This window comes from Eptatretus burgeri, chromosome 16, assembly GCF_056783735.1.
Source record: "Eptatretus burgeri isolate ZD-2024b chromosome 16, Ebu_testis_v1, whole genome shotgun sequence".
NCBI classification, from domain to species: Eukaryota; Metazoa; Chordata; class Myxini; order Myxiniformes; family Myxinidae; genus Eptatretus; species Eptatretus burgeri.
The window spans coordinates 26,275,620-26,293,119 of NC_140976.1; the positions used below are offsets into that span (position 1 = coordinate 26,275,620).

The following is a 17,500-nucleotide window of genomic DNA, read 5'->3' on the forward strand; positions in this document are numbered from 1 at the left end:
AGAGTGCTGCAATAGCTATGTTGAAACGCTTGAGCTCAGATGATACAGAGATAGGTGATCATCCTCTCTTAGGGATAGGACATTCCAGGCACCCACCCGAAAGGAACGCCTCAGGTTAACCCAAGGAGACCGCCATCTGGTGGACGACACCTCAGCACCACCCCGACACTCATCCATGAGAGACATAGACAGAGAGAAAGAAAGAGAGTGTTTTTGTCAAAATATACCTTTGTGGAATCAATTTCAGATGCTGTGGAGATGTGGCTCAATCATTTTATGAGAGGGCTTTTGCAAACAACCAGATTCTGTAACTTTGAAGTTTTTTTTTTTTTAATGGAGTTCACCATACACAAGGCCAAAGGGCATTCGATGTGGCAGCTGCTTTTTTTTTTCCTGACCATGTGAAGCTACCTTTTGTTTGAAGTTGCTACAACAATAGCCAGAGAGATATGAGACTTTTTATTGTTCTTTTTTCTTCTTGTTTGACTTAACATTATCTGAGGCTCACAGTGGAACTGACACACACACACATGGGACATACAGACGAATATATGCAACACAATGCAAGACTGCTGGACAAAACAAACAACCATCACTTCCAAGGACACTGTGTACCAGCAATGTTATACCAATGTCACTTTTCTCAACCGCACTCAACGGGGCATTTTCCAAGGAGGAATTTCCTCCTATCCATGGAGGCCTACCTACGGGAATTGTCTGTGCTCTTAAGCTTTTCAATGCTGAACGTCAAGCAAGGAAGCAGCATGTACCATTTTAAAAGTTTTTGGTAAGACTCGACTGGGGTTTGAACGATCAATGTCCCAGATTCGGAGCAGACGTTCTAACAATTTCACCATTACAAATGTTTTTTCATTTACAAATGCTTTTGACCCCTATTCCATATCATCTGAGAAGGAAGGTGAAGGAGTACTGTCATGCTGTCGGGTTTTCTATTTATTGCATATATAAACATGCTGAAACGTTTAATGCCTCTCCAACACCTCCCCTCCCCTCCCCCCCCCCACCACCCCACTTCTTCACATTAATTTGCCACGTAAAAAACCCTTTCTTTGGAAAAAAAAACAAAAAACCTTTATTTGTAGTAGCAACCTCCTTTCTCTCATCTTCCCACTCCTTCCTCATCCTAACCCTCCCTTATCTTTCCTACATTCACCCTTTTCTTTTTCTTTTTCTCAAGGTTTATCAATTCATCCTTTCCCCCTCCCTTTCCTTGTAGACTTGATGCATACAGTTGATAATGCCTTAATTGAAGAGAAGATGGGTTTTTTTTTCTTCCCCACAGACTGAACTGCTCGATGCCTATGCACTCAATCTCCAGCGCATTGAGAAGGACGTGCTTCGCTGTGACCGTAACTTCTGGTACTTCACTCCTGAAAATCTGGATAAGCTACGCAACATCATGTGCAGGTTTGTTCACCACTTGTTGAAGTAAAATTCTCCACTGCATGAAGCAACCTTTTTGGTCCATATGCTTTTCATTTATTATTTGTTAAGGCCCGGTCACACCTTGACGCTTTAGCCAGCGATGGCAACGTGTTAAAATGTATGTAAAACGCTGGCTTACGTTGAACTTTTGATGTTTTTTTTTAAAGATTCGGACGTATTCATAGCAACTTGGTCTTATGTATAACGCATTGGTAACAACACAGAACGTTTCGTTGTGTTATAGATAACTTATACCAACGAATGCTGAACCTGTTGTCGGCCTACACAACCGATGCCCAACGATAGTCTAACTCAGGCATAGCGCGTTGCACGCATCGCCGACGATGTCGTGGCGTAGCCTATTAAAAGGCTGACGCACAACGATTCGAATCATAACTGCCGTAGAAATGGAAGGGTCAAAATCGCGGTCACACCTTGGCGATCTTGCCAGCGTATGCCGACGTAACAAAAAGTGTGTCTAAAACGTTGGGGCACGTCGAATACGGTATGGGTAAGTTTGGTATGCGCGAGTAGAACGCTAAATACGCTATCATAAGTCGTAGTAAGTAGAGTACGTCAAGAAATTTTGAACATGTTCAAAATTTTACGACGTACTCGGCGTATGACATACGTTCGCATGCGATGGGGATAGGTTGTACACACGATATGTGGACGCTTACACACGTCCATAAAGGCTACTTATAAGCTACTCATAAGTCGAAACACGTCGCGGTAATGTCTTTTTTACGCGAAACTTATTTCTAACTTATGTTTGACGTGCTTTGAACCAATTCTTTACGTAGCCCCAACACACATCGACGTATGTAGACGTATTCCAATGACGTCTTCCGGTCGACAAAAAAAATAAATGAACGTGTTTCTAGGTTACAACTGCCATATAAAGACGTGTTCCCAGCGGTTTTGGGAATTGGTATATAAAAATGCTGCTCATAAAAGGGGAACCCAACAGTGTTTTCGAGTCCTTTTTGAGTCGATGTCCATGTCAGCAGTATCAGTATCAGTATTACTATTAGTATTAGTAGTAGTTTGTTCATGTTGGCAGTAGTAGGTGGGTGTGAGGGGGAGGGTGTGGGTTATGATGGATCGTCCTTGCGTCCGCGTGTCCACGGGTAGGTTCATAGGCTGCCACTCAACGATTTAAATGGCTGCATCTCCACTATTGAAAGTAGACGCTTGCGCTCAACAATTGGATTTTTTTTACACTCAACGACTTTTAAACGGTACCACTCAGTTAGTTTCATTGTTTACAATGAACGATTTAAATTGCTGTCACTCGCCTTTGTTTTTTTTTTTTGTTTTTTTTGTTTTGACGCTGGGGTTTGGAAATTTGAAACGTTTCTTCTGAACGTGTTAAAACGCTCAAACTCGACTATTTTAAATAGACCATGCCGATGGACAATTGGAATCATAGCCAAGCTAGACATCGAAGTGTGAACATCCTCGTCATGCTGAAGAAAAGTTTGAAGAATGCTGCAAATAAGTGTCCTGGCCGTGGCCGTGGACGCTGACGCAAGGACGATCCATTATACCGACGTCTTTCAGCCTATGAGTAACTTAAAAGTAACGTCTGTCGACGTGTGGCAACGATCGCGTAACGTGCCAACAACACGTTAATCATAGGTAGGAAATAAGTTTCGGGTACTCTAAACATTACCTCGGCGTGTCTCAACTTATGATTAACTTACAAGTAGCATGTGTTGACGTCTGTCAACGATCGCAGACCGTGCCTACAACTTGTGGCCAGCGTAGCGGAACGTGTGAGTCATACGCCGGCATACGTCGTGAAATTTCAAGCATGAAAAAATTTGAGGACAACCGAAAAGTACAACGTTTAAAGCCAACGTACAACGATGTATGCCAGCGTGCTCTCAATGTTATCAAAACTTACCCATAACGTATTCAACGTGTGCCAGCGTTTTAGAAAAAAAATTCAAAAATCGGCATACGTTGGCTAAAACGTCAAAGTGTGACCGGGCCTTTAGGCTTGTCATCAGCCGTAGAACTGAGGATTCCGGTGTAAGATGCTGCTTGCCTAGTCCTATCTCGAATTATTTGGGGTCATTGTAAAGAAAATGCATTTGATATCATGACATTACCAATTGGATGTTGTACAATCAAGTGTGTAAGTACTTGCACGAGTGCAACCTTCTACGCCCTACGGTATCCTTTTCTGCTCTTGACCAAGTGTATGTCGTATAGATTAAAGTAGTGAGGAATCTGACACAACATTGTGAACTTGTCTTCAGCTCAGTTTTGCAATTTTTATTAACACTAGCGGAAGCCCGTGGTAAAAATACCATGAAAGAAAGAAAAAAACAGGAAGCCTTTTATTGTGCTGGTTGAAAGAGCTCAAGATGGCAGGTTATATAGTGAATGTCCTGAGTTGTAATTGTATGCACCTGACGCTTAAAAAATAGAAGAGAGTAAAATGAGTTTAAAAACTTATTGATTTATTCAAAACATTCAATTGGGTAAATCTCGGTCCGAAACATTGCACTATCTGCACTTTATATGCATAAAGATGCAATCTATTGTGTACAACTTTGTTTTTTATATTATTTTCCCATATAGGCCATGGGACAGATATCACCACCGTGCACCCTCCCCTTCCCCCCCCCCACCAGCAAACCTATGTTTTTCTGAATCCCCTGGATACACTGAACACGAATATGAATGTTGACATTGAAAATTTTGGGATGCACTTCCTGTTTTGACCTTTTGAATAGGGGTATCCTAAAATTATACTTTTATCGATTTGCGTCAAATTCAATTTACGGATGGAATCAAAATGGCATGCAGAAGGCCCAAATCATATCCAATATACATGTATGATGCATCAAATTGAAGATAATTACATTCTGATAATCTATATATGTCTAACAGTGTTGTACATTAAATCTAAATGAAATTATATACATTTGAATATATATTCCCTATCGAATAAACACAAAATCAACACTCCGTATTCCTCAATGAATATATTTGACATTATATGAATTTTATTGCAGGTACAGACTATTCAATGATAGTGAGAAACGGTATTAATTACGTTTTATTTTTCGAAAATATCAAGCAACTATTATGAAAATATTCAATGTTATCACACAATCAGCATCAAACGGGTATTCAGACAAGTAATGTTTTCAATCAACCACATTTTGACGAAATACACATTTGTGGTCACTTTTATGGAAGAAGATGAATGGTTCGGGCCTCTCCGACATCTTGCTGTGGAAGCAGGTTTGATATCTTCAGGTTCTCTTCAAGGAGTGCTCTCTGGTAAGCACGATGATAGAGCAATGCACTATCATAAGATCTTAGTGGAATGTCTTGAGAGACTTCTACTGTCACAGTACCTTGTGAGCATTGGTAAAGACGGGGTATAAACGTCATTACCAGAGGAATCAAAGAAGATTCTGCAGGATGTACAGAATTCTCCTTCGAAAGATTGCCTGGAAACAGCCCAGTCTGATCCTGCAATACAGAATTACCTTGATGGCAATCAGAAGTATAGAGAGAGCGTGAAGTCCAGGCATCGAGGCAAGACTGGTCAACTGTGGATATCGTACATGGACCATGTACGGTTAGTGATGTCTCTCATCCATGCAATTAAACACAACTTCCTCCTATGCACACACTGCATGCAACAGATAACGAGCCTCTTCTTCAGTTTCGGGGGTCACAATTATGCCAGATATCTGACCTTCTTCTCTACATTCCTTGCCAACATCGAGTTGTCGCATCCTGGCGCTACGGAGCTCTTGAGGAGAGGGGCTATTAGTGTTGCTTGATCATTCATTCCCGGTAATCGATGTGCAGTTGACAAAACCATGGAAGAAACTTTTATGTATCATGCCAAGTCCCATGAAGGAGCTGGTGGCAGTGCCACAGGTGTCTCAGGCCTCCTGACGAATTATAACGCATACCAATGCTGGGTTCGAACAACCCATGCTCTATCCCAATATGTCAATACCACCCTGAGCATGGCCGACATGTTATCTGGAACAACAGCAGGAACCAAGCACCATGATCTTCATCCATCTGAGATCCTGAAGGGAGAGAAGCTGGTGGAAAGAACACGAGAAGCAGTTGAAAGCTTCATGAATCCTTTCGAGGTTGAAAGCAAAAATCAGCTAATGATCCTCTCGTCGGGCGCCACAGCATCTGAAGAAGTCCAGGAAGATCTCTTGAGAGCCGAGCAGGCAGGCAAAGATGCTAATGAAGCCTTCATTACCACATGTTTGGAAGCAGGACGGGACTTCTTCGAGCCAGTCAAGCATCTCAACTTGAAAACTCTCGCTGATATGAACAAGAAGAGCAAAGTTACAACCACTAAGAACAAAGCTGCACAGTACCAACAACAGGGAAACGTCGCTTTCCAGCTGTTCATTAAATCACAAAACCAAGGCATACAACTGGACCTGAAAGAACTTCTCACCTACCCACTCACTCCTGTACCATACAGTATTGGCACTGCTGATGGTTTCATGGCCAAAACAGATAAATCAAAGTCCTTCACATTCCTGATGAAAGACCAAGAGGATGCTGCCCAACCTCCGAATGACGAAACACTTGTCATTTTCGATGGCAATGCCTGTTTCTACTTCCTAAAGGAGATACCAGGTAACTTCAGCCAGATATGCGAAAAAGTGTTCAACATCCTGCCGAAGTCAGGTGACGTGTTTAGCACAGATAGCTACGTACCCAACTCTGTAAAGGCGATGGAACGACTGAGGAGAGGATGCGGGGACAAACTGATTCTGAAGGGGGGTAACACTAAAAAAAACTGCAGATTGGAAGTTCTTCTTGAGCAATGATGAGAACAAGCAACAGTTCATTGAACTGCTTACTCGACTCTGGAGCTAAGACGTATATGCCAGCAAGTTACATGGGAGGAAGGTAATTGTGACTTGTGGTGGATCAGCATATCTACTGACATCTGAAGACTGTCTGTCAACGTGTAACAGAGAACTGAACATACTAAAATCCACTCAAGAAGAAACTGATTCTCGAATCATTCTGTATTGCGAGTATGCCAGGAGTCAGAAGTACAGCCACATCAGGGTGAAGAGTCCAGATAGTGATATATTTGTCATCTTCATGCACTACGCTGCAATTATGACAGATGTGACGATCTTGTTTGACACAGGTACCGGGAACAAGAAGAGGCTTATCGACGTGACCGAAATTGCCCGTGGTTATTCTACACAGCATTCAACAGCAATAATGGCTCTTCATGTATTCAGTGACTGTGACTTGACCAGCGCTTTCAAGGGTCTAGGCAAGGTGAAGCCACTGAAGACCCTTTCTAGGCTGCCCAAGTTTGTACCAGTTCTAGGTAGATTAGGAGACACGTGGGAAGTACCCGACGACCAGATGGATGACCTGGACGAGTTCACCTGTGCGTTATATGGAAAACCTCGTACTCGGAGCATCGATGAGTTGCAGTTCATGAAAATGAATGAGCTGTATGCGAAAGGTGATGACCATCTCTCCCGTTCGAGCACAGTTGACATGGGCACTCTCCCTCCATGCAAGAAGAGCCTGGAGAAACACATCTGGAGAGTCAACTTCCAACTTTGCATTTGGAAAAGAGCCCACGTTGCAAATCTTGAGATCCCTGAGCCAAGTGATGGACATGGGTGGATTTTAGTTGAGGGGAATCTGGAGCCTCTTTGGTACGAGGGAGGGGTCCTGCCACAGCAGTTGGCAGACATCGCTGAAGATTCAGCGAAGATCAATGACTCGGACTCGGACTCGGACATTCCAGACGAATCGGACTATCTTAATGGAGACAGCTCAGAGTCTGACAATGAGTAGGATTAGTTGCAATTCACATTAACGACAGGAACATTCATTTCTCTTGGAGTATACTTCTGTTTTGAATTGTTTAGAACATATGTTGTATTTAAATACTTACCATGTTTGAGATTTGGTTGTGTTATTTAGTTCCGTGAATATTGTATTCAATATGATGCGGATATAATACAAATATAAACACTATTTTATTCACTCTGAAACGTCTGCTTTCTGCAGTCTGCATTGGCACTGTAAGTTGTAGATGTATGTTTGGAAATATGATGGATGAATATGGGAAGAAATATGAAGGAAAATGAAATACTGCACGTAAAATATTCTTGTATTATGGGAAACTGACATGATCCGGATGATGGAGATATAGACTGGAAATGTTTATGTGCAATGAAATATCTTGTTGTTTGGTGATGCTGATGGTGGCCATCTTAGATTTTTTGGTTGCTTTCAAACTATACTATTAAATAATATTTTGTGTGGTATTACAACTAATTATCTGTAATCATGGTAATAGTTTGTCAAATAATGTTCCATAAAAGTAACCACAAATGTGTATTTGGTCAAAATGTGGTTGATTGAAAACATTATTTGTCTGAATACCCGTTTGATGCTTATTGTGTGATAACGTTGTATATTTTCATAATAGTTGCTTGATATTTTCGAAAAATAAAAGGTAATTAATACCGTTTCTCACTATCATTGAATTGTCTGTACCTGCAATGAAATTCATATAATGTCAAATATATTCATTGAAGAATACGGAGTGTTGATTTTGTGTTTATTCGAAAGATAGGGAATACATGTCCAAATGTATATAATTTCATTTAGATTTAATGTACAACACTGTTCGACATATAAAGATGATCAGAATGCAATTATCTTCAATTTGATGCATCATACATGTATATTGGATATAATTTGGGCCTTCTGCATGCCATTTTGATTCCATCCGTAAATTGAATTCGACGCAAATCGATAAAAGTATAATTTTAGGGTACCCCTATTCAAAAGGTCAAAACAGGTAGTGCATCCCAAAATGTTCAATGTTAACATTCATATTCGTGTTCAGTATATTCAGGGGATTCAGAAAAACATAGGTTTGCTGGGAGGTGGGGGGCGGTGCACGGTGGCCATATCTGGCCCATAGCCTAATAGGTTTGTATTAAGTTGAAGCAACTTTTAATCAAAAACTGTTTCTCTCTGAGAAGCGTTCCAGTGGAAGGAGGTGACAGACTGACAGCAATAGCCCATTATACATACTGAGCAGGGACTCGCAAAGCATCCATACAATGCAAAATGTGATTTCAAGTCCTCAACTCCCCACCCCCCCCACTTCCCTCACAATTCCTCAACCTCCCCTCCCAAACCCCAACCTCAACCGGCCCCCCCATCACAACTCCTCAACCCACTCCCCTCACCACAATTCAACCCCCCCCCCACAACTACCACTAACGCTCCTGCCTTACACCTTGCTCAGCTTGACGCTGTGGAAACCAAGGCCTTCAAGATCATTGGATTCTCTTGCGATGAACCTCAGTCAGGTCACACCTCCCCACCCCAAGCCCACCTCCTTCCAAATTTCCAGTTTTTTTCTTCCTAAGAGTTTTCTTCTGTATCCATTTTGTTCAGCCCCTGTGTCCTGCCCTACCCCCTCATTCCTCCCAACATCCCTTATTTTTCCAAGTCTCCCGATATTTTGTCCATAAACCGTACTGTTACTCTTTTCCCCCCTCTTTCGACTGTTCCTTTTGTTGTGTTGCATCCTGATCTGTTCAATGTTCTCACTCTTCCATCAGCATTGACTTTGTGTACAAAAAAAGGTCTTATGGGAGTTGAGAAGGAGCAGGTAAATGGATGAACGCATGTGAGCTGAAGGACCTGAAAGTAATGCCATCTCAGAGATATTATATGGCAGATGCCATTGACTTTTCTATAGTTGTAAAACAGCAAGCCTTGCTTCCTGGCTTTCTAATAAGAAAATGCCAAAGTGTCTTTAAAACTTCCGACTCAAGAGCTCCCTCTCAGAATACCAGGTGGGTTACAGCCTGCAGGCACTCCATATCACAATTGAAGAGCCATGCTTCATTGCACTATAAGTGTGACCACCTTAGAGAAAGATCAAGGATGTAAGACTTGCTTGTGTTGAAGATAATGTTCCAGATACATGGACCAAGTGACCTTTCCTTATCTGACTCTCCCTTTATTATTTTTTCATTGTGTTTTTCAAATTGCATCTGCACATGTACAAATGTGCAAGTGTGGTTCTCACTGTCATAAACATGCCAAGCGAGCCTATCAGATGCTTGAGGGCACTTATCGGGCTCTTTTTGCCTTCTATTGACAATGATGTACTGTACTGTAACCCTGCTTGTGTATTTGGTTGTACTTAACATTATATTGATGGGCATATGTGGCACGTGTGTTGTGCGCAGTTATGTGTGGGAGCATCTGGATGTTGGCTACGTGCAGGGAATGTGTGATATCCTTGCACCGCTGCTGGTTATCCTCGATGATGGTACAAAGGCTCAAGCTTGAAATGCTCAGCACCATACTGCCTTAAATCGATCATCAACACTACTTTCAAACTATTCTCTACTCCACAATATTCACCTTTTTTAAAATCGTTATTTTATTCCTTTAAAGTTATAATCTGATTTTTTTTTGGGGGGGGGGGGTGGAGTTGGAGGGTTAGTGGTCAGTTTGTTCTGATTATCTCGGTTTCCTCAACTCCCATGTACCGTACTTGTTTTCGAAGTAACTCTGGCCTGAGATCTCAACTGGCTTTTCCCTTAAGGCTTGTCTTCATATTTTTGCTTGGATATACCACCGTTGAGATGTTATGTTAGGTTTCGGATTCCTTATTACCTGGTTTCACCCCTGTCTGTATGTCTGTCTGTAAGCAGGATATCTCCAAAAGTCATGGATGGATTTTGACGAAACTTGGTGGACAGGTTGGGTGTGTGACAAGGACGAATTGATTTCGTTTTTGTGAAGATCCTGATCCGGATACGAGAACTTTCTTTTTATATATTCTAGTGATTCTTCATAATTGAGAGATAGGACAAAAAACGATATACAGCGTGATATTTCAAAAAGTTATGGACGGATTATGACAAAACTTAGTGGATGAGTTGGGTAGGTGATAAGAACAAGTCGATTAGATTTTGGTTCAGGTCCAGATGCAAATGTGGCCTATCAGTTGGATACAAAACAAAAACTGTTCAGTCTGGCAGAGTATGCGCTCTACCGAGTGTCATTCTAATTAGTATTTTTAATGTCACCACCTTTACTTATGTTTTATTTATTTATTATTGTTCCTCATAAGTGATGCTGCTTTTCCTCCCTCTTTGTCCATTTGATGAGCAGAAGCTATAGCTTACAGCTGCTTCACAGAGCTCATGAAGCGAATGAATCAAAACTTCCCGCACGGTGGTGCTATGGACATGCACTTCGCCAACATGCGCTTACTTATTCAGGTATGTGGCACTGACCGATTGCTCATAAGTGTCACCAATAGTAAATTGAATCGATTCTTGTTGTTCATTAATTTCAGGACACTATGCATTGTCGTCTTTGATGTTACATCATTGAATAACTGAAATTGGTGCATTATGAAATGTACGATGTTTAATACATAGCAAGATACCAGGGGCATACAGTATCTCAGGGCATTGTACATCTTTTTGTACAATACAATCTTTTGCCTCCAATCACAAAGTCGCCCAGAGACATGTTTTCGGGTTGTCCGTCCATACATGCCATGCTAATTTTCTCTATTTTCTCTGCAACCGCCTATCCGATTGACACAATTTTCACCAGAGGTGTGAGTACTCATGTAGAATGTTTCAATTATAATTATAATGTCATAGATCACGTGGTGTGGCAGCCATGTTGGAAAAAAAGAAAAACTTTGGACTTCTGTATTTCCGAAACCGCTCCATGAAAAAATTGAAACTTGGCACATGTCAAGTCCTCCCCATGGGAAATAAGTGTGATTTTTAATGACCTCATAGGTGGCTTCATTATGACGTCATTGCCTACGTCAAACGCTTTATCCGATCAGGATGAATATTTTTGAGGGTCATCTCGGGCTAATTTGTAGGGGGGATGATGACGTCATTAGTCACATGGTACGGCAGCCATATTTTTTCAACATAAAAACCTTTAAAAACCTTTTTCTCCAAAACGGCTGAACAGATTGAGGCGAAACTTTACAGGTATGATAGCCTATCTATGAGGAACAAAAAGTTCTCCACCGATGATGTCATTGGTTATATTACATCGTTTGACAGCTATGATTTTTTTTGAAGAATAAAACTTTTAAAATCTTGTCCAGAACAACTTGACAGATCGAGGGGAAACTTCACCCACATGTTCCCCAAGCCTTGGGGATATCAGGGTGTTCACAAATAATTAATAGGTCACATGGTCTGACCCATATTGGATTGAATGAAAATCTTTTTCAAAATTATTTCTCTTGAACCGCTTCATCAATCGATGTGAAACCTCACAATTATGATCTAGTCGACATGGGGAATATAAGTTTTAAATTTCAACCTGATTGGACACATGGTCAAGCCGTCAGAATTATTTAATATTTTGATCTGGGTTCAGGAATTTAAATCAAACTTGGTACAAGTATGTTTAATGATGTGATAATGTGGGCGGAAGCATATCTGGCGACATTGCAACGTCGAAGAGTGCCCTTCAAGTTCATTTATTTAATTTTTTACAGTTATCAAAACTCATGAAAATGCAAAACAACAGTGGGAAATGGATCAACGGGGGAAACAATGGGCTGCAATTATAAATGGATGCACCGCAGTACATGAATAGGAAATTGCAGGCAAATGATGAGAACAGTCTCAGCAGGTGTAGTAAAGCTTATTAGTGGCAATCAGAGACCTTTAGGTGGTGGTGGGCAGCAGACTTGAAACCTGTTGGGCAGAGCTCTTATGTGTTGTAATGGTCATATTTTTAGATCCCAAAAAAACCTGAATTTTTGTTTTCTGAAGGACAATAATAACATTGTCTGGATTGTTTGCAAGTCCAATGCAGCAAATTATCCAAAATTAAATGTCCAAAGATGTATTTTGGAAGGATGTCCACTATGTCCTGGGGCCAAAAAACAAAGAAGATCTGAGTTTGATAGTTTCTCATCACCCATGTTGCTGGAAACTTGGTACAAGTATGTAAAATTATCTGAGGCTAATTATCCTATGGATCCATCGGAATTCACTGTTAGAATCTGCATCATACATTGACCACCAGTTTGATCTCCATCATTATCACTGGCAGATCTTGGATTCAGATGTCTTCGAGCTGATGCATCAGAATGGGGACTACACGCACTTTTATTTTTGCTATCGCTGGTTCCTGCTCGACTTTAAACGGGGTAAGAAGGCTAAAGTTCCACAGACACTTTCGCAATGCCACTCATTGTTCAGCTTGGGCCTTGTGAAAATTGTCATTAATTTTTGGGTTTTAAATCAACTTTGGCATCCTTAACTCTTCCTTTCACGTCATTAGTACATTGTGTTGTATGGTTTACAGGTGTGGGAATTGGATTGCAGACTGCTTCCTTGTAAATCTAGCTTTAGGTAGTTGGGTGCTTTAACACCCCTGACTGTGACTGTTGTTTCAATGGGCAGAGCTGCTGTACGAGGACGTGTTTGCTGTGTGGGAGGTAATCTGGGCTGCACGTCGCATTTCATCTCTCCACTTCGTGCTTTTCATTGCCCTCGCCTTTGTCGAGATCTATCGTGACATCATTCTCGACAACTGCATGGATTTCACGGATATCATAAAGTTCTTCAATGGTAAGATTCAAAGCACTTCCACACATTGCATGCAAGCCATTTGCTCAATTTTGGTGTCCTTTCCCAGCAGGTTGCCCTTGGTTTTGTTACTTCCTGTTGGAGTTCTCTTTCCACAAGTGTTGGTAATTCACTGTGATATACTTGTGCCGTAAAACTGCTTTTTGTTTTTCTTCTGGATCTTACTGGATTATCTCTCTCTCTCTCTCTCTCTCTCTCTCTCTCTCTCTCTCTCTCTCTCTCTCTCTCTCTCTCTCTGTCTCTCTGATTCTCTGTCTCTCTCTCTCTCTCTGATTCTCTGTCTCTCTGTCTCTCTGATTCTCTGTCTCTCTGATTCTCTGTCTCTCTGATTCTCTGTCTCTCTGATTCTCTGTCTCTCTGATTCTCTGTCTCTCTGATTCTCTGTCTCTCTGATTCTCTGTCTCTCTGATTCTCTGTCTCTCTGTCTCTCTGTCTCTCTGATTCTCTGTCTCTCTGTCTCTCTGATTCTCTGTTCTCTGTCTCTCTGTCTCTCTCTTCTCTGTCTCTCTGATTCTCTGTCTCTCTGTCTCTCTGATTCTCCGTCTCTCTGTCTCTCTGTCTCTCTGTCTCTCTGTCTCTCTGTCTCTCTGTCTCTCTGTCTCTCTGTCTCTCTGTCTCTCTGTCTCTCTGTCTCTCTGTCTCTCTGTCTCTCTGTCTCTCTGTCTCTCTGTCTCTCTCTCTCTCTGTCTCTCTGTCTCTCTGTCTCTCTGTCTCTCTGTCTCTCTGTCTCTCTGTCTCTCTGTCTCTCTGTCTCTCTGTCTCTCTGTCTCTCTGTCTCTCTGTCTCTCTGTCTCTCTGTCTCGCTCTGTCTCTCTCTGTCTCTCTCTGTCTCGCTCTGTCTCGCTCTGTCTCTCTCTGTCTCTCTCTGTCTCTCTCTGTCTCTCTCTGTCTCTCTCTGTCTCTCTCTGTCTCTCTCTGTCTCGCTCTGTCTCGCTCTCTTCTTCCTCTTCTTTCTCTTCTCTTCTCTCTCTCATGTTTTCTGTTTTCACTTGTCTTCATTATCAATTTCCTTTATTTATGTATTTTTTGAACTTATTCCTCAGCAGAAACATTTTTGTTTGCAAAGATTAAATCCAAAGCTATCACGCAGCCACAGGACGGAACTCGAGTGAGCTGAGAATGAGCAGCGCGCTTGCTCCGCATGCCATTCGATTCACAAAAACTTGCCTTCACTCTCCCCTGGCTTACTGCTGATTTCCATTCTTTCAAAAGAACATGTCACATATTCGAGAGAAAATTACAACAAGCCTCAGTCACTTGCTAACTACCAGACTTCCAAAATGACCATGGACCATTACATGAAATCACTTGCTAAAACAAAGGCCTTATATTTCTTTACAGTGATGCAGAACAATTCCTCCATCACACACCCAATTATACTAATGTTCTCTGTCATTGATAAACTTGTAATTAGGGTAGAAACTTACTTTCCAATGACCACTGCTTCTGAGCCAACAGTTTTTGCCTCTCAGTACAAGATGTTTATATGCAACGCACCTACCAAACATGCTGTGGATCCTACACCAACTAATACTTCATTCTGTCTGAATACCTCTTAGCTGTCAGTCAAGATGCTGTCCAGTCAATCCTGAGTGTAACTCATAAGAAAACGACTTAACTTTTCTACTGGAGCTGGTTCCATCATTGTTTCCTCATTTTGTTGTCTCTCCACTTGCAACAAAAATAATCCGTTGCTCCATTGCATTGTCAACAGTTCTGTCCCCATCTAAAAGAGCCACAACAATTACCATTTGGAAAAAAACCTTCACTGTCGACAAAGATTCTTCAAAATTAGACTCATTTATATCTTCTCCTTTATTTCCAAGACTCTCAAACGTGCTATTACCATTTGACTTCTGGAATACCTGCATTATCATTCTCTTTCACTCTGTTTGCATGCACTGCTCAACCAGTGTTTAAAAATGTGCTGCCTGAACCCAGCTTCTCGCAAAACTCACATTTGATCTTCTGTCTGAGCTGAGTGAAAAGCTCACCTTTTGGCATTTTGATGTATGTGGGCAGTTCTTCCTCAGCTTAAAGACCATCATCTTACAGATTCGAGTGAAAACTGACAGGCTTGATATGTCCGGGCTCACAAGCCTTGAGCATGTCCAAGGTCACGAGTCAAGTTCATGGTCTGAGGTGGGCTGCTAGGCCTGATAGAAATCCTGCATCTGTGAAGGAGTTCAGACCTTGCATGTGTATTACCTCCAAGTGATAAGCTTGCATCTCATCATCTTGATCTGTTGCAACTTCCCTCTCTTCTGCTCACCCGGTGCTTTTCAAAGGTGCCAAAGAATAATTAGGAATTATCATAAAACAAAAAATGGTGTCCTTCCTTTCAGTTTAACTCAAAATGCATATGCCAACTCATTGTCTGATTGGCCGGCCTTTACCCTATCGCATGTGTGCACGCTTTCACAAGGAATCAGAATAAAATGCGGGCAAGCTCGCTTTGAGAGCCCCCAACCAGGACGACTATATTACCTGGAAATGCCGGATTGGGGACAGCATGGTTTTCAACTTGTATGGAGTGGTGCACACGTTAACAAGGTATTGTACAACCATTCTAATCTGGTTTGAAATGGTTCGAGCAGCGAGACTGCACTTATCTGAAGGCTGCAATTGATACTCTGAGCAAAGCGGACCAATGATCAGCTACAATCCAAATACTTCTGAGACGTACCAGTTGCTCTTGGCATAGTCGACCATCATCTCACAGATTGTACTTTTACTGTAAACATTGCTCGTTATTCATCAGAGCCACTTCATCTGTTTGCGGATCCACAGGGATCTCTTCTAGCTCTGCCCTTGCTCTCTCTCTTTCTCTTCATACACTTTGTACAATTCATAAAATTTCACTATTAGCTTTATTTGCTGTGTTGCTGATACCCAGATCTACCTGTCCATTGAACCTGATTATATGCTCTCTTCCACAACTCTGACTTACTGTCCCTATAAAATTCAAACATGGTTGTTCATGAACTTTCTCAAGATCAGTGTTGCTCAGACTGATATTTTGGCTCCTCATCTGTTTTTAAAAAGTTCAATCACCACCTTGTCTCTGCTTCTACACTTGTAATTCTCATGTGGGCTGACGAGATACCCGAAAGCCTCTGTGCTGGCTTGTGAGCCTAGACGTTTCCATCCTGTCAGTTTTCACTCGAGGCTTGCTGAAGAAGAACTGCCCACATACATCCAAAAACTCCCATTGAATGGAAAGGTGAGTTTTCACTCAGTTTGGATAGAAGATCAAATGTAAGTTGCGCGAGAAGCCATGTCAGGGAAGCACGGTTTTCAACCCTGGTTGAGTGGTGCATGGAAACAAGGTAAAAGAGAATGCAACTATTAGATGAGGATGGAACCCACCAATGATGCAAAGCATGATCCATATGCTGCATATGAAATGATGAACTCCCATATGTCTCTATGGATCCAACAGTTTCCTTTAGGTCATATGTTGCTAAAATCCACAAATCCTTTTGCTTCAACTCGCATAATATTTTACAAATCAACCCGTGCTTAAATCGGAGGCCCACTGGAACTGGCTCATGCTCTCACAACGTTTCTCTTGAATGACTTCAGCTCCGTTTACAAGCCTGCATCTTCTCTCAAATCCAACTCATTCACAATATCAAAGCCAGGATGGTTGTTGAAGCTTACATATTTGATCACATCATTCCAATCCTCAAAACACACATGTGGCTGCCAGTACACCAGCTTATAGATTTTAAAATGTCACTGATAACTTCTAAATCGATCAACATTTGGTCCCAGCTTACATTTCTGACATAATTTCACCTTGCACAGACACTATGGTCTAACAGGAATGTTCTTCTAACAAGGCTATAGTCTTCTGGTAGCTCCTCGCACAAGGCTGAAGGCTCTTCTTGATCAGGTATTCTTCTGATGTGCTTCTCGATTGTGAAACTCTCTTTTGAAATCAGCACAGTCTTGTCAATTAGGTACCTACCTGTCTTTTATAACCACTCAAAGACCTGTCTTTTTGTACTTGCTTTTCAAAAATCTCATACCTATTTATTTTGCAACGCGTCTTGAGAGTTTACTCCTAAATCAAAAGCACTATACAAAAAATTGATCGATTGATTGATGCTTGGGTCCTGGATGCATGAGGTGTAACTCATGTTTGGAGGCAGGTCACAGGTGTTTGCTCACGTACACCCTTGATAAAAGTTGAATGGCTTCTTCTATATTTTATGAGGGGCTGCATATGGTGCAGCATTTTGGAGCCCATTTTATTGCCCTGAGAGCATTCAGGCATCTCCAGAAAGGCATGGACTGGTATTTGCTGCAGGTAGATTAGGCTAATTCTGAAAGACATTGGTGAGCCACCTTTGGTTTTATAAACAATCCAAGCTCAG

General features: G+C 41.6%; 1 protein-coding gene across 13 annotated transcripts in view; it reads left to right on the forward strand.

Annotated features, from left to right (window-relative positions):
- Positions 1 to 17,500, forward strand: part of SGSM1 (small G protein signaling modulator 1) — a 165,695-nt gene that overhangs the window by 146,637 nt on the left and 1,558 nt on the right. For all 13 annotated transcript variants that reach the window (XM_085859292.1, XM_085859284.1, XM_085859285.1 and 10 more), the window contains 5 exons: positions 1,304 to 1,428; positions 9,714 to 9,796; positions 10,648 to 10,757; positions 12,580 to 12,676; positions 12,933 to 13,100. In XM_085859292.1, coding sequence (XP_085715418.1) covers positions 1,304 to 1,428; positions 9,714 to 9,796; positions 10,648 to 10,757; positions 12,580 to 12,676; positions 12,933 to 13,100 — 583 coding nt within the window. The remainder of the gene's footprint in view (positions 1 to 1,303; positions 1,429 to 9,713; positions 9,797 to 10,647; positions 10,758 to 12,579; positions 12,677 to 12,932; positions 13,101 to 17,500) is intronic.